At 37.0% G+C, this 21388-nt stretch overlaps 9 protein-coding genes and 1 long non-coding RNA gene across 13 annotated transcripts; 4 read left to right on the top strand and 6 right to left on the bottom strand.

Annotated features, from left to right (window-relative positions):
* Positions 1–221: 221 nt before the first annotated feature.
* LOC119080899 (heat shock protein 27-like) lies at positions 222–990 on the bottom strand. 4 transcript variants are annotated; one of them, XM_037189482.1, is made up of 2 exons: positions 888–990; positions 222–836 (listed from the first exon to the last, which is right to left on the bottom strand). In XM_037189482.1, exon 2 carries the CDS (start codon positions 800–802, stop codon positions 227–229), a length of 576 nt encoding a protein of 191 aa, XP_037045377.1. In that variant the 5' UTR covers positions 803–836; positions 888–990; the 3' UTR covers positions 222–226. The 4 variants fall into 4 exon arrangements, with proteins under 4 accessions (XP_037045377.1, XP_037045378.1, XP_037045375.1 ...); XM_037189483.1 differs by having other exon boundaries at positions 222–822; positions 874–985; XM_037189480.1 differs by having other exon boundaries at positions 222–869; positions 923–973.
* Positions 991–1164: 174 nt separating this feature from the next.
* Positions 1165–3350, top strand: LOC119080879. Its single transcript, XM_037189457.1, has 2 exons — positions 1165–1413; positions 1482–3350. Exons 1-2 carry the CDS (start codon positions 1375–1377, stop codon positions 3240–3242), a joined length of 1800 nt encoding a protein of 599 aa, XP_037045352.1. The 5' UTR covers positions 1165–1374; the 3' UTR covers positions 3243–3350.
* A 751-nt stretch (positions 3351–4101) lies between these two features.
* Positions 4102–5019, bottom strand: LOC119080898 (heat shock protein 27-like). Its single transcript, XM_037189479.1, has one exon. The coding sequence runs from the start codon at positions 4857–4859 to the stop codon at positions 4275–4277; it is 585 nt and encodes a 194-aa protein (XP_037045374.1). The 5' UTR covers positions 4860–5019; the 3' UTR covers positions 4102–4274.
* A 369-nt stretch (positions 5020–5388) lies between these two features.
* Positions 5389–6303, top strand: LOC119080897 (heat shock protein 23-like). Its single transcript, XM_037189477.1, has one exon. The coding sequence runs from the start codon at positions 5549–5551 to the stop codon at positions 6146–6148; it is 600 nt and encodes a 199-aa protein (XP_037045372.1). The 5' UTR covers positions 5389–5548; the 3' UTR covers positions 6149–6303.
* LOC119080886 (zinc finger protein 260-like) lies at positions 6008–7875 on the bottom strand. The gene is made up of 2 exons (XM_037189465.1): positions 7656–7875; positions 6008–7580 (listed from the first exon to the last, which is right to left on the bottom strand). The coding sequence occupies exons 1-2, from the start codon at positions 7779–7781 to the stop codon at positions 6489–6491; spliced, it is 1218 nt and encodes a 405-aa protein (XP_037045360.1). The 5' UTR covers positions 7782–7875; the 3' UTR covers positions 6008–6488.
* Positions 7876–8113: 238 nt separating this feature from the next.
* On the bottom strand, positions 8114–11048 carry LOC119080903. Its single transcript, XR_005088397.1, has 3 exons — positions 10781–11048; positions 8503–8586; positions 8114–8441 (listed from the first exon to the last, which is right to left on the bottom strand). It is a non-coding gene; the product is annotated as an uncharacterized LOC119080903 (long non-coding RNA).
* A 1065-nt stretch (positions 11049–12113) lies between these two features.
* On the top strand, positions 12114–13605 carry LOC119080891 (endonuclease 4-like). The gene is made up of 2 exons (XM_037189471.1): positions 12114–13044; positions 13104–13605. The coding sequence occupies exons 1-2, from the start codon at positions 12543–12545 to the stop codon at positions 13583–13585; spliced, it is 984 nt and encodes a 327-aa protein (XP_037045366.1). The 5' UTR covers positions 12114–12542; the 3' UTR covers positions 13586–13605.
* On the bottom strand, positions 13292–17191 carry LOC119080900 (ninjurin-2-like). Its single transcript, XM_037189484.1, has 4 exons — positions 16944–17191; positions 14294–14364; positions 14093–14198; positions 13292–14036 (listed from the first exon to the last, which is right to left on the bottom strand). The coding sequence occupies exons 1-4, from the start codon at positions 17067–17069 to the stop codon at positions 13872–13874; spliced, it is 468 nt and encodes a 155-aa protein (XP_037045379.1). The 5' UTR covers positions 17070–17191; the 3' UTR covers positions 13292–13871.
* On the top strand, positions 15284–16601 carry LOC119080892 (brachyurin-like). Its single transcript, XM_037189472.1, has 4 exons — positions 15284–15714; positions 15773–15843; positions 15906–16446; positions 16502–16601. The coding sequence occupies exons 1-4, from the start codon at positions 15506–15508 to the stop codon at positions 16593–16595; spliced, it is 915 nt and encodes a 304-aa protein (XP_037045367.1). The 5' UTR covers positions 15284–15505; the 3' UTR covers positions 16596–16601.
* Positions 17192–17221: 30 nt separating the features above from the next.
* On the bottom strand, positions 17222–20238 carry LOC119080888 (metallophosphoesterase 1 homolog). Its single transcript, XM_037189467.1, has 5 exons — positions 20075–20238; positions 19689–20008; positions 19108–19624; positions 18843–19003; positions 17222–18783 (listed from the first exon to the last, which is right to left on the bottom strand). Exons 1-5 carry the CDS (start codon positions 20195–20197, stop codon positions 18759–18761), a joined length of 1146 nt encoding a protein of 381 aa, XP_037045362.1. The 5' UTR covers positions 20198–20238; the 3' UTR covers positions 17222–18758.
* Positions 20239–21388: the final 1150 nt, after the last annotated feature.

The following is a 21388-nucleotide window of genomic DNA, read 5'->3' as shown; positions in this document are numbered from 1 at the left end:
ATATACTTATAACCAAAACCGTACCAATTAAAAAACCAAGAACTTTTGCTCTAAATTTTATTTTTTATTGGAACTTAGAATTTCACTTACAAAATCAGCCTTAAATGCGTTTCAACTTAAAAAAAAAACAATCCCAAATCCGTCTAATGAGAAACTGGCATATATTGTATCATTGAAAAGAAAAGCTTAAAAATAGCGGCGGTACATTGGTTTACATTGGTGCAGTTTATTTCTTTGGTACCTCAGCCTGCTCCTCCTCACTTAATTTGCCACTATCCTTGTTACCGCTGTTCAAACGAGCTGGACCGGTCTGTTGAATTTGCAGGACGCGTACATTTCCTTCATCGACTGCCTTCACCTCTGGCGGAGCTTTAATGGTTAGAATGCCATCGGACGACAATTGAGTGACCACGTCTTTGATGTTGAATCCTTTCGGAAGGGCATAACGACGCTTGAATTGACGTGAAATGTAGCCGTGTTCATCTTGGCGTTCCTCATGCTTCGCCTCAACCACGATGGTATTGTCGACAGTTTTCACGGAAATTTCATTCGGCGCGAATTGTTGGACATCCATGCACACTTGGAAACCGTCCTTTCCGATCGATGACTTGGGAACGTTAGCAGAATCACCGGAATTGCGGAGTCGGGGACATCGCTGATAGCCGGTGTAGTATTGGTTCAAAAGCGACGGGAACGAATCCAATTCGTGCGAATAGATTCCACGACCAAAGTTGTTCCAACGGCTAAATGATGGTTGGGACAATTCGTCGTTCAATTCAATCAACAGTGGTAGTAATGCCATTTTGGTATAATTATTTATCACTTTGAACAACTTATTATTTGTTGATTTTCAATTTTTATTTTTCACTGACTCTCTTAACAACTCAATTTGTTGATTTTCAATTTTTATTTTTCACTGACTTTAAGAACTTTTTGTCAAAAAAATTTCTTATTTCACTTGTGTATGAGTAGAGGTGGGTTGTTTTCACTTTGATTGCTTTTTTCAAACTATGCAGCCTCACTCTTGTATACGAACGTTTTTATACCAGTTTTCGGTATAACATGCACATTCAACAAATTTCTACGAGCTTCGAGAGTTTTCGTATGAAGATGAATGAAGTCGAGAGAGTTCAATGTTTACTGTAACAATATCATTCAGAATGTTATCGAATATACTGGAATTCATTCGCATATTGTATTTTCGAAGCCGCTAGAAATGTCATTATTGTTTTTATTATTGTTTGTTTCGTATCGTGCATTGTTACAAAAAGCATTGTCCGATTGACTATTATCAAAGAAATTAATTATGTTTAAAATGTGTACTGTGTACCACCTGAATGAAGTACCAAATTGCGACAGTTAAGTATTAAATTGATGGACATATTAATACATAATATGACTCTTCCTTTGGAGGTAAGATCGAAAGAAGCCAACCCCATTACCTTATAATTGATATCTCACGATTCACCGTGTTTTTGTAGACTCTCGCGCATATTTTCGACTATCTGGACAATTTGGATGATTTGAAATCGGCGACACTTGTATGCAAGCATTGGTTAAGAGCGACCCAAATTCCAAAGATTTTGAAAAACTACAAACTTTCATTCAATTATGTGACCATTGATTCTAACAATGATTCGGAGCAATCAACGCTGTTTGCTAACAGTTCACGGGTCTTTTCGAATATCTACTTTGGCAATGCGAAATTCGTATCGATTGACCCGGAATTTTGGTGTAATTGGAGCGACTTCATTACAGAAATTACGTTCGACTACAAATTTCGCTCTTCAGACCTTCCTGGCGGAAATTTCGTAGAGTTGCTGAAATTTACGCCACGACTGAAAACTTTGAATCTGGTCTGTGCATTGGGATTCTTCAACGGCTTCATGGATGGCTTGACATCATCAGTTCGGGACATTGTCCTCGGAAATATAAAAAATGTACAGGAGCTACAGCTGTACTTCAGCGAAGGTTGTCTGGTAGACTTAACATTTGGCTCGTGGATCGATCAATTGACGAATTTAAAAAACATTGACTTCGACGTTCATTCAAAGAAACGTCGGATAACCACTGAGGCGTACAGCGCAATTTTCAATTTTCTTGTAAAGTACAGCACCAAAGTTAAGGGTCTGCATATTTGTGACAATAATCGAGCGCTTTGCAAAGATATCGCCGAACAACTCTTTGCTATTAAGGACTTAAAACTCAAGGCACTGGACCTGACAATTAATTCTGTAATATCAACGAAATTCACAAACTTCTTGTGCACCCAATCTGAACTACAGTACCTCACCGTTAATGGTTCCTTCTCATTGAGCAGATCACTCCAACAAATGTCGAAATTAAAGGAAATAGCGATCTCGAATGGACCAGCATTAGATGGATTCAAGGTGTTCAACGGCATGGATAAATTGTCATCGATAGGCATTGCTGGATTAGAATTTTACGATGAAGATGAGCTGGATGACACCTACAAAATGAATGCAAATCCAAAGCTAAGTGAATTGTATCTCATTGACCCAACTATTGATTTTAACTGGATGTTTGCTAAACGGATGTGCCAGTGTTTTGCGAATGTTCGACTCTTGAATTTGGACGGTGCAATGATAGACGATAATAGTCTGGTATATGTGTTCCAATTAAAGAAATTGCAAGAACTGAAACTGAGCAAAACCGATATTACTGATCGAGGATTTGCAGGCAAAAATCAATCACGAAAAAAATTAAAAATTCTAAATGGGCAAGCAGTTCCGGTAGATGAATCAGTTGTTTCGATTTCATCTCTAAAAGATCTGGAAGTTCTCAATATCGATTTCTGCAAGCATCTCTCACCACATTCATTCAATACTATGAAACTGAACAAATTAAAACATTTTAGCGCCCAAGGAACTCAGTTCAACGGCAAACATATGCATACATTGGGAATGAATTGCCCGAACATTGAATCGTTAAATTTGTCGAACTGTAATCAATTGCGCGGAAATGGTATCGAGATGGCGGCAGTCTTGACGCTAAAATCATTGGAGACTCTAGAGCTGCAATCTTGCTTGCACACTGATTTAGCTTGTATCAAGCACATTATGAGGTCGGACAAATTGCAAACAATCAATATTTCCAAATGTGTGGCTATTGATACTCGGAGTATTGCTGAAGAAATGTTTAGCGAAATGAAATCGCTACGAAGAATAATATTACACAAGGAACGGTTGTATCGATGCAGTTTTGTAGCAGCAAAAAGTTGAACTGGGCAAACGTTATATCCGCAATGTATGAAAGTCTAAAGTTTTTATTTTCCCGTTGTAAAACTACGAATAAAAAAATCCAAACACCTCAAAGACAAGGATCTTATCATTTCAAGCAACGTGACTGAGGCGGTAAGTCTTTTTATTATTGATAGTGTGATTTTGGCAATTCGTGAAACGAAATGAAGATGGAATGGGTCAAGATCACACTTGAAATATGGCAAAAATTTCTTGTCTGCTTTCAAATCAATTGATAGCACTCACTCATTGCTGCTCGTGAAGCTATTTATTCTTTGTTAATAATAATGTCGGCTCCCTGAAGTAAGCGCCGTAACTTGAATAAAAAGACAAAAAGCTCGAGGAAAATCTTAACCTTAACAGATCTCAGTCTTCTTCGAGGCCTTCTTGCCCTTATGATGATTTTAAGAGAAAGGCAATCACACAATTCCATGTTATGGCGGCTGATGCGTAAAGGGAGCGAATTGGAAAATAGTGAATTGACTTTGTTCTCAATAGTCGGTTACAGTGGATGCTGCGGAAGTAATTCATTACGTGAATTAACAATTTTGTGATAAACGCAAACTCACAAGTGTCATCTTGATCAACAAGCTTCGGTAACTGTGTTTTCGACAAGTGTACACATGTAATGGATCATTTACTTAGTGGGCAAATTGCTATGTAATCGTCAACTTTCGCATTGGTTAGGTATTAAAGATTTTCAGGTGTTCAGGTTCAGGCAAATTTTGATAAAATTATGAGAAATCAATCATTGGCATTTTTGTTTAACGCTCGCAGTATTTAATTCCAAAATGTGTAAAATGTACAGAACGAATTCCAACAGAATTAAAAAACCAAGAACTTTTGCTTTAAATTTTATGTTTTATTGGAACTTAGAATTTCACTTACAATATCAGCCTTAAATGCGTATCAACTTAAAAAAAAAACAATCTCAAATCCTCCTAATGAGAAACTGGCATAAATTGTATCATTGAAAAGAAAAGCTTAAAAATAGCGGCGGTACATTGGTACAGTTTATTTCTTTGGTGCCTCAGCCGACTCCTTCTCACTTGATTTGCCACTATCCTTGTTACCGCTGTTCAATCGAGCTGGACCAGTTTGTTGAATTTGCAAGACGCGTACGTTTCCTTCATCAACTGCCTTCACCTCTGGCGGAGCTTTAATGGTTAGAATGCCATCGGACGACAATTGAGTGACCACGTCTTTGATGTTGAATCCTTTCGGAAGGGCATACCGACGCTTGAATTCACGTGAAATGTAGCCGTGTTCATCTTGGCGTTCTTCATGCTTCGCCTCAACCACGATGGTATTGTCGACAGTTTTCACGGAAATTTCATTCGGCGCGAATTGTTGGACATCCATACACACTTGGAAACCGTCCTTTCCGATCGACGACTTGGGAACGTTAGCAGAATCACCGGAATTGCGGAGTGCTTGGAATCGGGGACATCGCTGATAGCCGGTGTAGTATTGATTCAAAAGCGACGGGAACGAATCCAATTCGTGCGAATAGATCCCACGACCAAAGTTGTTCCAACGGCTAAATGATGGTTGGGACAATTCGTCGTTCAATTCAATCAACAGTGGTAGTAATGCCATTTTGGTATAATTATTTATCACTCTGAACAACTTATTATTTGTTGATTTTCAATTTTTATTTTTCACTGACTTTAGGAAGTTTTGTCGTTTGTTTTTCAAAAAAAATCCTTATTTCACTTGCGTATCAGTAGGTTGTTTTCACTTTGACTGTTTGTTTCAAACTATGTTGCTCGCACTTCTCTACAGACTTTTTATACCACTTTTCGATATAACATGCACATTCAATAATTTTCTAAGTGCTTCAAGAATTTTCCATAATTTTCTTTCATGTTCTACACTTCAAACTAGAATACAATCGAACATACCAGATTTCGTTTCGTGTCACATATGTGTTGATGTGAAGTTTGTGTTGTGTTGGTTCATAAACATACATAAACACGAATCGAATTCTGGTATGTTCGAGTGGTCTGTTTTGTAGTGGTGAGACATTATGAGAGAAAATTATAGAAAACCGGCGAAGCTCGTAGAAAATTGTTAAGTGTACATGTCATATCGAAAAGTGGTATAAAAACGTTCGTATGTAAGTGAAGGCAGCATAGTTTAAAACTAACAATCAAAGTGAAAACAGCACTCAAGTGAAGTAGGAAAGATTTCTTTTTGGAAAATTCAAACGATAAAGTCAGTGAGAAATTACAAATTGAAAATCAACAAATAATACGTTGTTAAGAGTGATACATAATCATACCAAAATGGCATTACTACCACTGTTGATCGAATTGAACGACGAATTGTCCCAACCATCATTCAGACACTGGAACAACTTTGGTCCTGGACTTTATTCGCATGAATTGGACTCGCTCCCGTCGCTTTTGAATCAGTACTACACCGGCTATCAGCGATGTCCCCGATTCCAAGCAGCACTACGCAATTCCACTGATTCTGCTGACGTTCCCAAGTCGTCGATCGGAAAGGACGGTTTCCAAGTGTGTATGGATGTCCAAGAATTTGCGCCAAATGAGATTTCCGTTAAAACGATCGACAATGCCATCGTTGTTGAGGCAAAGCATGAGGAGCGACGAGATGAACATGGTTACATTTCCCGACAATTCAAGCGTCGTTATGCCCTTCCGAAAGGATTCAATATCAAAGATGTGGTCACTCAACTGTCGTCCGATGGTATTCTAACTGTTAAAGCTCCGCCAGAGGTGAAGGTAGTCGATGAAGGAAATGTACGCGTCCTGCAAATTCAACAGACCGGTCCAGCTCGATTGAACAGCGGTAACAAAGAGAGTGTAAAATCGAAGGAAGATGAGATGGTCAAGGAGCAAAAGAAGGATGCACAACAATAACTGGCAAAGAGTTCATCATATAAGTTTAGTTTAACAACCAATTTCGTTTCGATTTTTCGTTGTTTTTGATTAATGTAACCCTGGAGTCTGAATTTTTGCTTAAGTAAATTAACTTTTGTGATTTAATGAATCAATAATAAACTTTAGATTGAAACGTACGAGAAGTTTTTTTTTCGTTGATGGATCAAAAAAAATCGATTTTTGTCTGACAACAGTTTATCGACTTTATCGATTATTCATTCTAATTACACAAACACATGTAGAAAATCTCCAATGAAACTTTGGACTTATAAACTTTGGTTTATTGTATCTCTTCATGCTAGAGTCGAAAATAGAACCATCAATGTATTTTAAACTTTTTCGATACGTTCTCGTCAACTAGCACTTCTGTATTACACTCCATCTCTTTCAGTCCAGTTATTTCGCTTTTCGCTACATACGTTCTGCGATGAATCCGCAACAGCTCCCTCGTATCAAAGCTTAACATGCACGTTTTGCACTGCCATCTCGGAGCATTCGATTCATTCGTGAATGGTTTTACATGACTGACCTTCGGGACCTTCTCAACTTTGATTTTTTCCACTTTTGCTACCATTGGCTTTTGTTGCCTCGATGCCATATGCAGATGATTGTGCTCGCGTAATAACTCCCTTGTCCGAAACCCAGCCGTACAAAGTCGGCACTTCCATTTACTGTTCGCATTGTTGTTATTTCCGGTTTCCGGTGAGTTTTGCGTCTCATCCAGCGGCATGAGCAGTGAATCGGTAAAATTGTTGATTTCAAGTGGGTCAAGGCTGTTTATTTGACTATGTTTCTCAATCAGATATAATCCCAGATCCACTTCAGGCTCCTGATCAATGTACGGAAATTCATTCTCATCAGTGTCGATGTTCAATTCTGTTTTAATCGTTGAAATGACCGAATCATTGTCCTCAATCAAGATCGCCGGCTCATGAAATGACAGATTGTCGGATGAATGTTCATCTCCTTCATGCTTCAACTTCAATGTGTTAGTACCAAACTCTGCGGGACAATAGTTACACTTCCAGCGAATCTGCTTGAAACTTTTATTTGTTGGTGAAGGTTCCGTATCATTGTTTATTTGAGATGTAATCGTCGTAGAGTGTAATCGTCTGTGTTCATAATACCGCGAACGAGTCGCAAAACTCGCTGAACATGAATTACACTTCCAGCGTAAATAGTTTGTCTCGGGAGATAACTTATTTTGCAAAATTTTGGTGCTTTCGTCGACATTTACTTTAACGTCAAATAAAGCTGCATAACTTGGTTCCTGTTCCTGTTCGGACTGGACAAGCATTTTGTGGAGCTTCCGTTCCGATTCAATATACTTCAAGCGGAATTTGTAAGATTTCAGTAGTTCGACTGCACACATTTTGCATATGTTCGACCCCAACTTATCGTCTTTTGTCAACTAAAACATTTGAACAGGGACAAAAGTAGTAGAATGTGATTTCATTTCAGTCAATCGTAATGTTAAGACACTTACGGTCAATCGGAATGTTGCCGTAATCAAACGGTGATACCAGATGTTCTTGTGACGTTCAAACAGTGGTACGATTCCAGACGAATCACCCAGCTCAGTTAAGCAACAACGGCACAAATGAGAAAACATTTTCTTCCCTATAGTTTTCAGTGATTTGTGTACAAAATCAAAAGATCAACAACAACAAGCCATTCAGACTTTTCACTGACAGTCTTGCTGCCACTTTTATTATAGGTCACGCAGGAAATGTCATTGAGATGCGAATTCGATTTCGAAAAATGGGTCGAAAAAAGTGCGGTGCTAACGGGCTTCAAAAAAAGAATAACAGGCGCGGATAACAAATAGACTTACACTCTAGAGATGGCATTCATTTCACTATCTTTATTTTTCTTACCCTTTCGCCATTATATCATTTTAAATGTAGTCCACGTTCTCGTGGCTGTTCATCAATTAGTTTTAGAGAAAATGCTTTAAAAAAAGGACTCACATCTATGTCATTTCGCAGTCGCTAATGTATTCAATGAATTGTTAGGATTTCTTTCCAATTCGAATCAATCTTTCCCGAATCTTTCTAAATCGGTAGTTGCAACACGAACAGGCCTAATTTGGTGTCATCTAAATACGTACAAAAAGGGCCTTGCGAAAGAAAACATGGATCGAGAATTCATTGGTGACCGTAACCGATCCCATTCAGATTTGATTTGACGATTCTGCCTAGTCCACGGTTTGCTTAATTTTGACAGACAAATGGTTATGACTGGCATTATTACGAATAGCAGTGCAGATGAACTGAAATGAAAAATGTAATTTGATTCGATTTTTCCCTTGAATGAAATAGTACCTATCATACCCATTTGTGTCCATTTCGATCAGGAAGTGCTCATATAGTAAATGATATTGAATGGAAAACCAGTTCCAGAACCGAAGGAGTAGTCTATGTGAAAAAAGAGGCCCTATAGAAGAGTTATGTATAGATATCAAAATATGGGTGAAATAAAACGCTTCGCTTTGCACAGCTTCAATGTCTCCGTCGGAGTCGGATTAGGACCTACTAGGTAACTCCTGTCAAAAGAACTTATCAACATAAGGACTCCGTATACTTGAATATTCTTCATTCAATTCGGTTCCATAAATTTCAACTCATTTTCGAAGTAGTATAGTAGTCGGTATGCCTCTGAAGACTCTTAAACTTTTGGTCTAGGCTCCTATGGATAGTCAAGTAATCAACCATAGAGATTTTGTAAACGCACTGATTTTCGCAGCAATTCGAAATGTATGAGTTCAACATAAATCGATCGAGTGGCAATACCGGCCTTAACGGATTTAACATGTAATTAAAATGAAAAGTCTTCTTTTCGTAAATTTATTGACCTTTGCGACGCCTCGAATCAACAAAATTTATACGAAAACGCAACTTTTCATCTTTTTATCATATAATTTGTAATGAGTACGTTACGTTAGTTCACAAACTTTAGAGTCTTGGCTTCACATGGCTTTTTGGTGTCTTTACCAAGGTATAATATAGTATGGAAGTAATGCGGCCTAGCACATAACTTCGATGCCAATGACATCTTTTTTTTAAATGGCTGACCATGATTTACTTGCGTTTTTTGCTATATCATTTGGCATTACCTTCACACTATATTTACCTTGGTACTCACGTCTTCTTTTAGTACCTTAAGTAACACTCACAAATTCAAAATTCGCAGTATTCTCTCGTCATAAATTCATTTGTAAGGTTTCATTGATAGGTTTCGATTGAAAAATTTAATGTCATTAGATATTCGAAAAGCTATGATGTTCTCAATTCATGTCAGTTTTGTGTATTGTTTTCATTGAATTTCGACCGACTACACGATTTGTATTAATTATTTTGAATCATCCGCATTATCCATTCAAAAGTTGTGAATGAATACTTGGCTTCGGCATATATTAAGACTATGAACTCACAAAAACATTGAACGACCCTAACATTTTTTTTGTTTGTTTCAGATGTTAGAGAAGAATGGCATCGACAACAAGAAAGTATACGAAAAGGAATGAATACAAATGTTTAATTCAAATATCATATAATCCTGTTGCTCTGTACATCTATACAACAATGGTCTTAGCTCAGTTTATGACTCTCAAGAAGAATTAGAAATTGAGAGATGTCATTATGTTGAGGATTCGGTTTTGATTTTGCTTTAAATTAATACTTGCCATTCCTATTACATTTTTATTATTATTCACTAGAATTTTACGCTTGGATAAACATGACTTGAGAATGAATAAAATTGAAATTTACCGGAGTGGTCACTTATAAGGAACGAGATAGTGGCAGCTAAACTCTCAATTTCTTCGTGGTTTAGTTTTGGCGGAAAAAACAAAACTACGAAGAAGGGGAGCTAGCCGCTCTGTTCTCTCGGGGTTCAGTTTGAAAATCGAGAGAACTTTTGTTCCTTATTTGTTTTTCCGAAACGTATTTATCAAATTAAAAAGTGGTTGTGGTGAGCTGCTGAATGAATTGTTATTGATGAAAATTCATAGCTGAACTGAACTGATTTAATCTGCACATTGTAATCGTAATCTATATGTTAGCTAAGGTCTACTTAAACTGGTCTCAATTTTGCAGCTTTGTTCTGACCTTGCCTTTATGAAGAATTTACCTTTCCTCTTTGTCTCAAAACCAAATTGCTTCGTTATTCGTATTATGAAGAACACACAAAAGTTCGGTCTAGGTATTTCTTCTACATGTCGTATTCTCCACAGCAGTGTGACTAAAGTCGAAAATATAAAGCTAAAAAATATCGAAAGAAATTTCAAATGTGACCATTATCGGTTTGGGGAAGGCCGAGCTATAAATCTTTCCAATATTTTTTGAGTAATCAAATTGAAAATATTTCAGTGTGAGGTACAAATAACTTATTTTTAGCTTTTTTCTCAAAGTCACTCACGGCAACGCACTGTTTAGCGACAGTGCTACGCTCACGGTCTATTGAAAAGTATTCATACAACAAGCAGTGGATCTGGGAATGGGTCTGATATTTATGATGACTGACTATATATATAGTTTACGCGCTAAATCATTCTGTTTTCATATTTGCCAAAGAGATAAACAAATCCTCTAACTCAGTGAGCTCACTTACTTCAATATCCTCTGGCTCGACGATTTATTTTCTTCCTCTGTTTGTCGGTTGTTTCTGAACGACACCAACTGGTTAATGTAGTCAGCAGGTTCACACTGATTGTAATGAGCAACTAGGTTTGTTGTCTGCTCCGTGGAGTCAGCTGATTCACATCGATTGTGACTAATTTGCATACTTTGAAATTTTCAAATTTAGATTTTGTAAACCAAAGAAAGGATTGAAATTCGAACTAATTGAAACAAAATGTCTGGTTACTGAGCTTCTTTTCAAAATTGATTATCAGAAATCCAGTTTCCAGTTATTTAGTGATAAGAGCTCTGTAATTGACAAGTAAAGGATTTAAGTCTGGTTTTCACTAAAACATGTTCGCCGTAAGAGAGTTCTCGTACGAGGAAATTTTGTAGAAATCAAACCTTACCCTAAACTTCGGTGCAGAATTTCCGAATAGACTGTTATGATCAGAGCGAGAAAACCGAAGGCCAGTTAGTTATAACTTGCCTTTGGGTACTTGTCATTGCATTTTTACAAAGAATTTTTTGACATATCCCCAAGCAACGCACTTCAAGCAAAAGTGGTACTCTAAATAGGGTACTGAAACTTGACAGTGCTCCATACAAAATTTTACGCTGTAAAAAGAGTGGGAATAAAATTTCATACAAAATAGTACTCTATTTGGCAGGTGTCATTAATAGCACTTTTGCTTGAAGTGCGTTGCCCCAAGGCAAGTTAAAATAACCGCTACTACTTGGTTTATTTTACTCTGCCGTGATTATACTCACAAGTCACAAAAAGATGACTTCTCGCATGCCAAGACAGCATCAAACATTACAAATAAATACTCATCATGCGAGTCATCATGCTAATGCACTTGGGGCACGTGCACTTGGGGTCTTGCAATATACTCTCAGCGCCGTTATTTTTTATGTTGCAGAATTAGTAAACAAGTCGGAAGTAAAAAGAGAAAATCCTAACATACCGTTGCTTATTCTAAATACATACCACCGCGCCTGACAGGGTGGTCGTCAAAGTAAGAATTTGGAGCCTCGAACGTAATGTAGAGTAAATATGTGAAGTACCTGTTTTCAATGAAACCTGTAATTACTGATGTCACTATAGAGAAGTGCAATTTCCAATAGCATTGATATGCTCGTGACCTTCGAGATAACAAATTGCAAATAAACGGAATAACTCAAATAAATAAAACATATTCACTCCTATCGCTTAATCTCCATTTTGCACATTATCATCTCGACAGATACAATATTTATTCTATCTTTGGTTGGTTAATAGAGATAGAGTATTTTTAACACAATTCAGTATAAAGCTTCTCTGAGCTGGTACGTGATTTCGGTTATCATATGTACCATAAAATGAATTTTTTCTAACAATCTCCTCTTCCAACTTATTCGAATGGATCCACGATTCGAGTGATTGAATGTTTGAAGGTGTGTTTCGTTAAGTTGAATTTATTTATTTTCAATGGACATCGGCTAATTCGTTGTCTGACGTGTTACAAGACATTTTGAAGATGTGTATGATGACACTATCACATTTATGATACCTCACAGCCGTGGACTGGATATACTTGATTGTTACAATACGAATCGTATCTCAAATAATAAAAGTCTAATCAAATTGAAATTTTTGATAAAGTGTACTTGTTAACATTGTGGATTACAATTATATGTTCAATAACGAGTCTTTGGATGTAAAGTGAACCTCTCGAACTGGTTGCTTGAAGTACCTCTACGTGAAAAAAAAAATGTTTTCTTGTTTGTCGAAACTATGGCTTCTCGGGGTCTTGTTAGCATCTACCAATTCAGTTAGTGCATGGGGTAGAGATGGTCACGCACTTATAGCTAACATTGCTCAAAGTTTGCTTACCACCGAAGCAACTGAATTCGTGCGTACGTACCTGCCTTCAGATAATGGAACCATGAGCAATGTGTCCTCTTGGGCTGACAATATTCTTTACGCTGATACGGAACCGAACTACTTGAACTGGCAATGGTCATCACCGTTACATTATGTCAACACGAGAGATTGGAGCTGCGTTTATGATCGACTAAACGATTGCAATTGGAATAGTACTCAAGGATGCGTTGACGGAGCTATACAGAACTATACGACAAGATTAGCAAATCCTGAACTAGGTCCTACACAACTGGAAGAAGCATTGAAGTTTATTATTCATTTCATTGGCGATGTGCATCAACCTTTGCATGGCGGTTTCGCTAGTGATCTGGGTGGAAATACCATTCGCGGTAGGTTTCAGTGTTGTTACATTTCACGATTGACTATAGTTCAATTAGAATTTCGTTAGGTGATTTTTTCGGTCGATCGGTAAATTTTCATTCCCTCTGGGACACCACCATGATTCAACACAGAATAAATCAAGATTTTCAGTCGCAAAGTTCGTTGTATCTTGAACATTTAATGAGTCAAATGAACGGACGATACGCACAAAATATTGCTGGATGGACGAATTGCACGTCAACGGATGACTCACAATATATGGCATGCTCGTCGATGTGGATCCAAGAAGATGCTGAATTATGTTGTGAAATCGTTTATCGGGATGAGTTATATCAACAGATAACATCCCAGACAGGTTTTAATATCAGCGAAACCTATTACAATACACGAATCGATACGATTGAATTACGGCTAATTCAGAGCGGAGTACGACTAGCTGCTACTATCAACGAAATTGTGCGGAAAAATTACACTGGTTCTGGAACGTTGCCACAGTTATCGCTTCTGTTAATTGCCTTTAGTTCGATTTTATTAAATTCTATGAATTAAATGAATTTAAAAAATATCGCGTAAGATTTGGAACAGGAAACATTTCTTTACTTTGATGTGAAAACCACTATTAAAACTAACATTACATTTTACTGCCTGCCCTTTGGGAAAGTTAACTATTACATAGCAATTCGCTCTTTGCGAAAATTATCCATTACATGGGTAATCAACAGGCAGTAAACCAGAATGGGTTGGGTGCTGGTTCGTAATTCGGTAACAACTTTGCGATACACATAAACTCTCTCATGTGTCTTTTTTAACGAGTATTTTCATCAACATTCTGATTTTAATCGGATTTAAAATTGAATCCAGTTATAATAACATTAATCACAACAATCACCACGACTAAACATACTCCAATGTTATTGCAAATGTTCGCACTGCGTTGCTCATCCACTTTATTCAGGTCGAAGATCAAACCAAGCACCAAACAGAGAACTGCTTGAAGTATCTTTTAACGCAAAGTTTGATTAAGATCATTAACGAAAATGTCAACATGAAACTTACTTGTAAGCACAACGACAGTAGCACAAGACTTAATAAAAGAGTATAAAATTGATGGTCCGGTCCAGCTGTCAGAATGTATTTCAGTTGTGCGGCATTTGACGAAATACTTCAAAAGATAGAAACAAAGTGTTGAGTTCAACACGAAGCCCAAAATATACTGCGACACGGTGACACTCAGAAATAATCTCATTACATACTTACAGTGCTAGATCAAGCATACCCTGCGCAAACGATTTTTTCGAGGCATAAGTGTTTGCATTCAGACCTTTGAACTACGAAAAAGAGAATGAACAGAAAATGTTAATTGATTTTTTTTTTTCAGATTGATCTGAAATTTCCCCGATCTGAATCTGATCTGATTCTGATCTGAAATCTGAAGACTTCTATCTGATCTGATCTGATCCAATCTGAAGAATAAAATTTGAAAATCCAAAACTTGCTACAGTCAGAGGCAGTGAAATTTCAGCATACATTTGCTTCAGCTGATTTTCAGCTGATCGACACATACAATCAAAACTCTTTATACTTGTTTATACAGTTGAAGATGCTACACGCATGCACGTGGTAGTGGTAACACCGTATAAAGACGTATAAACAGTTTTGATTGTATTCGTGGATCAGCTGAAAAACAGATGTAGCAAATTCAGGTTAAAATTTCACTGCCCTCTCACTGTACTATTATATAAATATTTTTGATTTTATTAGTTCCCCTGCACTCGCGGAGCCCAGCAGTTCAAGAATTTCTAATAAATTAGTATTTGTTTAGTCGTACTGATTTTCAGATTGATCCGAAAATTTCCAGATTCAAATTTTCAGTTTTCAGATCAGATCAAATCTGCTTCCAATTTTCAGATATCAGATCAGATCAGAGCAAACCGCCAGAGATCTAGGTCTGAATCTAAAATTTTCAGATCATTTTTTTCCAGATTCAAATCGAGTCAGAACAATCTGTTTCGTGCCCTAAATGCCATCAATGTTAAAAAATTTCGTGCAAATCGTATCGCTGATTTGGCGAAAAAATTAAACTCTCATACATCAAGTCATACATCTTCTGTCATACCCTCACTCCACTCAAGGGTATACAATAGGCTTAAGTAATGTTGGTGTAGCCTTGCTGTTATAGACTACCTCAATTAACTAACTAATTATAGAACTCAAATGTTTGTTTAAACTAGTCGACGCAATAAAGATGTGATAGGACAATGGTAATCAATTCAACAAGTACCACTACCTGTCTTGATGCTAAATTTAAAAACACTTAACTTAATCTATCCTTCATAACAGCATTATCTAATTTCGTACGTGATTCTCTAACATTAATCCATATCCATAGCACTGATTACTTCTTTTGTTTATCAAAGATGATATATTTTGCTATTCGAACTACTCCTCAGTTGAATTTCCTTCGAAAACATGAATGGCGTTACGCTAATATTTTTCTTATTTGCACCGGTATTCGGTAGCATAGTCGAAGTCGAAGACATTGATTGGGATACAGTGAAACCTATCCAATATTATCCAAAATTCTGGGATGATAAACCAACAGCAAATCGTCCATCAGAACAATTTTTCGATCAACAGCGAAATGGAATGAATCGGATAGTCGGCGGTCAAATCGCACAGTAAAACAGACGCATTGTTATTCTAGATTTGTTTCTGCTAATATTTCCTCTACTCTAGACCACATCAGTTTCCGTACCAAGCTGCTGTCCTTATGTTTCTACCATCAATTGGAGGAACAGCTCTGTGCGGTACATGTGATGTCTATTTATATGATTACACAAACACATATTGAATTCCGTTTACAAATCAGGAGGTTCTCTTGTAAGTCAGCAATCAATTTTAACTGCCGCCCATTGTGTCTTTGGAGCTACATCGGGTACAATTGTCTTGGGAGCGCATTTCCTCGCTAATGCGAACGAGCCGAATCAACGGCGCATAACCATTGCTCCTGAATCCATTATAATGCATCCATCTTTTAATCCACAATCATCACGGGATGATATCGCATTGGTTCGTTTACCAGCGCCCATCCAATTCATTCCCGGAATTATTCAACCCGTTGCCCTGCCGACTGCCGCACATGGCGGACAAAATTTTGCTGGATATTCAGGGCTTGTTAGTGGATGGGGAGTATTTAGCGACAGTCAAGGCGTAGAATCTGATGTTTTAAGATTTGTGTACGACAATATTATGACAAATGTAGCGTGTTCTCTTTTCTTTCCTGGTCTAATCCATAACACAATGATTTGTATGAGTGGAACAAATGGAAGGGGTGCTTGTTCTGGCGATAGTGGAGGGCCGATGACTACTCGGACAGCTGGAGGTCAAACGCTACTCGTTGGAGTTGTCAGGTAAAATCTTTGTAAAGAAGATTCTGAATATTTTTAAAGTATATTTTCGGCTTAGTTTCGGATTCACCCCGAGATGCGAATTATCTGTGCCGTCCATTTTTACCCGCACTACCAGCTATATTAATTGGCTTCAAGCTAACATCATTTGAAACTAATAAAAAATAAGCGAATGTTTTATTGCTCTGTTCACAAGGTCTTTTGTATACCACATGAAAGATTTGTAGTCGAAACGAAAGCTATCCTAATTTAATGGAGAAAATCTTTTCGGATTTAGATTTTCAAACAGCCATACTTTTCATAGCAAATTCAGACTGATGAAAGGAAAAAAAACGGAAAAATTTGTTGTTGAAAGAAAGCAGAGATGTCGTTATTACCAAGTTAATTTTCTTTATATTTCGTAAACTATGTTATATTGGCCCCTCTCAGAAGGTATAATACACCAATGTACGTGAATATAACACGAGAGTGATGAATGTTAATATCGTAATTATACTCACCAAATGATCGGTGTTCTCAGTTGGAACATTTCCAATTTGTTTAGGGTTATCTGGTTCTATGATCTCAACAGATCGACCTGAAGACAGTTCATCAAATATTTTAGCAGAATTACTGTGACCGGCCATTATTATTGATCATTTGTCGATTTTAAACTGATTTTTTTTTAGTGTTTTTTTGACTCAAGAGTGGAACGTTTACTAACTGAATATAAATGCGATTTAAAATTGATTGTATGTTGCACAACAAAAAGAAATAACAAAAATGATAAAAAAGAGTATAATAGAAAATGTTGTAACTCAATTTATTTTCGTTTTTATACAAATGATTCAACAATTAACAATCAATCGATGGGATGGGTTAAATGTGTGCGATATTATGAATGCTAAGTCTGGTCGCGCTCTTAAATATCAGATACATAAAGTTTTGTCACAAATAATATGAACTTACTTAGCAAAGTCAAAACAAAAGTATTTTTCCCCAGTAGTCTTTAAGATAAAACTTGTAAGATTTCTAACGTATTTCCAGCAATTCACATCAAGTTTATCCCTCACTTAGGTAATCGCTTTTATGAAACTAGCTCCACATAGGTCAAAAAATATTTTCGCCCAAACAGAGAAAGTCTTAATGCAATAAAGACTTGAGAACAATTTTATTGCGCTGTTCAGAGGTGTGAAAATTGTCATTTTCACGCCTCAGATATGTAACTTTTTTTTTGATATTTCATCGCTCTATCTACCTATATGGCAAGATAAAACGACAACTGCGATATTGGGCTAATAACAAATGTTTGCGATAGAGTAATGTAAGTTTTGTGTATGTTTCGATATCGCAAGTGTTCCGAATTATAAATAGATTTTAGTTATAGGTAAGTAGAGCGATTAATAAGAAGTATCCAAAAAATGAATTGTTGTTCTACCTTAGAGTGCACTGGCCCGTGGATTGTTATTTGATATACAACCATTTCGTCACAGCTGGTTTTGTAACAAAAAATTAGTCTGCGTTTGACTAAGTTCCCCAATTAATTTTGGCTGTCATGAGTGAGTCTCCATGGCTTGGTATAACATTACATTGCTCAGTAAAATAAAAGCGAGAAAAGTGAGAAGCTGTCGTTTGCATCTTAAGAATGAACATATAAAACTTAGACTTGATGTGCCTTTGAATTAAAGTGTTTTTTAAGGTGACAAATTTTCAAAAATGAAAAACCAAATTAATTAATGGATCATTTGAGGTGACGGGTATTTTCCTCCTGGACATGATTCCCAGAACTGATAAAAATTGAATTTATCACTCTGGTCTTCGTCCAGGAATTACTACCCCAACTATTTGCAGCCTGGGAACGACTCCATTAAATTTTTCCCTTTCACAAAATGTGACTCAAACGAACGACCCCATTGAATTTGTGCCAAAATTTTTGCTCCAAATGTTTTGACTGATTATTACCCGAAGTATAATTCTCGGCGATAATTACATTTTCAGTCTGGTGATAATTCACCGGTGTATTACACTTGTCTCCTTCTCCTTAAATCTCCCGCCTCTTCTTCAATAAAGCCTTTGTGACATTTTAGTTTATATCAAACGCGACCGGCAAAGTTAACAATTATGTCAGTAAAGCATCTCCGACGGGTCACTGACTATTCAAAATCATGTGACACCATCTGCGTGTTTCATCGATTTTTCGCTGAATATTTACAAGTGGCATTTTCTCGTAGAGTTGCGAAACCATTTCCTCGGGTCCACATTAGCAATTCGTACGATAAGCTGTGTTTTCGTTGCTGATGAAAAATACTCCCAATGACAGATGTTGGGACACGTTGTTATAAGGGATACATAGAGCTCCTCCTGGAAATTAGACTACTTATTACGACAAGTCTTTACAATTCACATTCACATGAACGTACCGACTCGAATTCATCCTCAACCTGCGTGCATGTTTACTGTATTTCAGGTAATACAATGAGATGATAGCGACTAGAAAACAAATAACGTAAATTACAACGGAAATCGTTCGGCTGGGCATATTGCACTTTGTAACGGCATAATTTTCTCCAGAGAACTCGACCTAAAAGGAATAAATCTTTACATTATCCGGCCAAAAAAAATCGTCTTCGGTATTAGCACCAACAGACTTTACTTGCAATGATAATTGAGTCCCAGTCAACTCACCAATAGAAAACTGGGGTTCCGCTTTTGTCGTCGGTTAAATGAAGCGGCCGTGTACTCCTCTATGCCCCACTTATTGTATGAACGACAATAGTGATGTGTATGTCCACAAAATACGACACTTGGATCCAATTGTTTACCCAGAAAGTCGGTTGCATTCACCGACAGAACATCCCATTTCTCTTTATTAATTTCCACCTCATACGAATCGTGCTCCTCGCATTCATCGTCCGACTTCCGGTACGTAGGGAAATGTTGCAAAAGAACCGGTTTCGAGTAGAAGGGCAACTTGTCTGGTATCATGCGACAATCGCTACTGTTGCGGTTCTGTTGTTTCGCACAGTTTAATCGTTTTGAAATTGCAGCAATATCTGCTTCGGCTTTTTCACAAAGGGAACATCCGTCCTGTTCCAGTGTCACCGAATTCAGTAGAACGAAATGAGTGTCTTTGATTGTAAACAATGTGTTAGCACTTTCGGTGAATGCGGTTTCGAAACGACGGAGAAAGTACGGAGTCAATCTGTAAATTGAACCAACCAATTTATGAACAATGTTTGAGTGAAAATCTAATCCAGTCAACTTACGAGTAGTGAAAGCCGATGTCATGATTTCCCACAGCGCTGAACACTTTAATGTGCTTTGGTGTCTGGAATGTCTGATGGAACCGTGTCAAATAGTTCCCTTGAAAGTATTTACCATCAACATATTCGCCGTCATCGAATAGGTCACCCAATATGAAAACGACGTCGGGTTGGTGCAATGAAATTGCTGTATTGTACGCTCGTCCCATTTGCCAATCACGCAATATCATATCGGGCCAGTAGCCACTGATTGGACCTACGAGATGTGTGTCGGCAATAATCATTGCTTTCAATGGATTTCTTAACTCCGATGGCCATTGACACTATAGAATGTGTAGATTAAACGGATACATACAGGAGAAGTCGGAAATTGTTATTGACAATGTTACCTGGGCGAATGTGTGGTGATTGAGGAAGAACTCGTTCAAAATCAACTCATTAAAAGTAACGACAACGAAGACAATTACAGCAATTATTGTGGTAAAAAGTATCAACAATCTAGTGTTACGCATGACTATAAATTTCAATAACAAAAACACTTGTTGGCAAATAAGTTGCTCTTGTCATTTATTTTGACATTTCGAGTGTAATGCGCTAATAGGGGGTTGGTGTTCTTAATAGATGGTGCTGTTTACTGGCTAAATGAAAACTGGCAACTATTTATTTGGAAAAGCATTTCAATTTATTTTAATTTGTGTTTGCTTGAAAATGTACCTGGCACTAACACATACGGCTATTCATCTGTTTTCGATAACGACGACAAAAATAATGACAAGATCTGGGTAATGTGGTCCATGACGCATGTTAAAAAGATTGAAGTACATGATTTGAAATCAACGGATTAAAATCCTTTGATCGATGGACGTAATAGACCGGATAGAAGAATGATGTTTAAAAACTAAGAATAAATGTAATAGAGTTTTTCCATATTTTAGTATGTACATTATGTCATAAAATTACTGCTGTCACTGCGCTTATTTTCATGTGAACCAACTTCATATGGTGACATTAGTTATGTAATGACAAACTTGAAGTTGGTTCACATGAAAATAAGTCGCAGAGAATGAAGTACTATGAAAAAAATGTGGCGCCTCTACAGGCCAACCCACTTGTCCCATAATAATACTGGTCATATGCTTGCCGTCTGTAACGGGTTGATTATTCAATGAAAATCATTTAATTCAGTGTTACATAGATAGATCTCTTCGTTTGGTGAAACTGATGATCAAACGAAACGATTAGCTTAAGCCAAAGACAATTATTGATAGCAACTAATTTGAATTCTGACGCAAGTCCCTACATTGTTCGTTCATACTTTGACTGATAACATTTTAGGGGATACATTATTCTCCGCATGAACGTGAAAAGCTAAAAAAAAAGTTAAATTTACGAAGGAAAACCTAAAGAAAATAAAGTGATACAAATACGTGCCAAGACAAACGATTCGTCAATAATTTTTTTTTTATAATATAAAATAAGTGGGTTGGCCTGTAGGGGCTCCACATTTTTTTCATATTACTTCATTCTCTGTTATCTATACTTATTTTCATGTGAACCAACTTCACATTTGTCATTACAGAACAAATGTCACCATATGAAGTTAGTTCACATGAAAAGCGCATTGAAAGCAGTAATTTTATGACAGATTGTACTAAAATATGGGAAAACTCTATTGCATTTCTTCTTAGTTTCTAACACGGCAG

The sequence above is a fragment of the Bradysia coprophila genome, unplaced genomic scaffold (assembly GCF_014529535.1).
Source record: "Bradysia coprophila strain Holo2 unplaced genomic scaffold, BU_Bcop_v1 contig_350, whole genome shotgun sequence".
Classification (NCBI taxonomy): domain Eukaryota; kingdom Metazoa; phylum Arthropoda; class Insecta; order Diptera; family Sciaridae; genus Bradysia; species Bradysia coprophila.
The sequence above is the reverse complement of the archived record's forward strand: the minus strand, read 5'-3'. Positions and strand labels throughout refer to the sequence as shown.

Excerpts from the sequence above, each read along its gene's own strand:
- LOC119080891 (XM_037189471.1), top strand. The coding sequence starts at position 12,543 with ATGTTTTCTTGTTTGTCGAAACTATGGCTTCTCGGGGTCTTGTTAGCA. Across the intron at positions 13,045-13,103 it reads GGGTGGAAATACCATTCGCG|GTGATTTTTTCGGTCGATCG; the intron begins GTAGGTTTCAGT and ends GAATTTCGTTAG.
- LOC119080886 (XM_037189465.1), bottom strand. The coding sequence starts at position 7,781 with ATGTTTTCTCATTTGTGCCGTTGTTGCTTAACTGAGCTGGGTGATTCG. Across the intron at positions 7,581-7,655 it reads CGGCAACATTCCGATTGACC|TTGACAAAAGACGATAAGTT; the intron begins GTAAGTGTCTTA and ends CAAATGTTTTAG.
- LOC119080892 (XM_037189472.1), top strand. The coding sequence starts at position 15,506 with ATGAATGGCGTTACGCTAATATTTTTCTTATTTGCACCGGTATTCGGT. Across the intron at positions 15,715-15,772 it reads GTCGGCGGTCAAATCGCACA|ACCACATCAGTTTCCGTACC; the intron begins GTAAAACAGACG and ends CCTCTACTCTAG. Across the intron at positions 15,844-15,905 it reads TGGAGGAACAGCTCTGTGCG|GAGGTTCTCTTGTAAGTCAG; the intron begins GTACATGTGATG and ends TTTACAAATCAG.
- LOC119080899 (XM_037189482.1), bottom strand. The coding sequence starts at position 802 with ATGGCATTACTACCACTGTTGATTGAATTGAACGACGAATTGTCCCAA.
- LOC119080898 (XM_037189479.1), bottom strand. The coding sequence starts at position 4,859 with ATGGCATTACTACCACTGTTGATTGAATTGAACGACGAATTGTCCCAA.
- LOC119080900 (XM_037189484.1), bottom strand. The coding sequence starts at position 17,069 with ATGGCCGGTCACAGTAATTCTGCTAAAATATTTGATGAACTGTCTTCA. Across the intron at positions 14,199-14,293 it reads GGTATGCTTGATCTAGCACT|TATTTCGTCAAATGCCGCAC; the intron begins GTAAGTATGTAA and ends TATCTTTTGAAG. Across the intron at positions 14,037-14,092 it reads TACTGTCGTTGTGCTTACAA|ATACTTCAAGCAGTTCTCTG; the intron begins GTAAGTTTCATG and ends TTGCGTTAAAAG.
- LOC119080897 (XM_037189477.1), top strand. The coding sequence starts at position 5,549 with ATGGCATTACTACCACTGTTGATCGAATTGAACGACGAATTGTCCCAA.
- LOC119080879 (XM_037189457.1), top strand. The coding sequence starts at position 1,375 with ATGGACATATTAATACATAATATGACTCTTCCTTTGGAG. Across the intron at positions 1,414-1,481 it reads ATATGACTCTTCCTTTGGAG|ACTCTCGCGCATATTTTCGA; the intron begins GTAAGATCGAAA and ends GTGTTTTTGTAG.
- LOC119080888 (XM_037189467.1), bottom strand. The coding sequence starts at position 20,197 with ATGCGTAACACTAGATTGTTGATACTTTTTACCACAATAATTGCTGTA. Across the intron at positions 20,009-20,074 it reads ATCACCACACATTCGCCCAG|TGTCAATGGCCATCGGAGTT; the intron begins GTAACATTGTCA and ends CACATTCTATAG. Across the intron at positions 18,784-18,842 it reads TTGAGGATGAATTCGAGTCG|GAGGAGCTCTATGTATCCCT; the intron begins GTACGTTCATGT and ends TCTAATTTCCAG.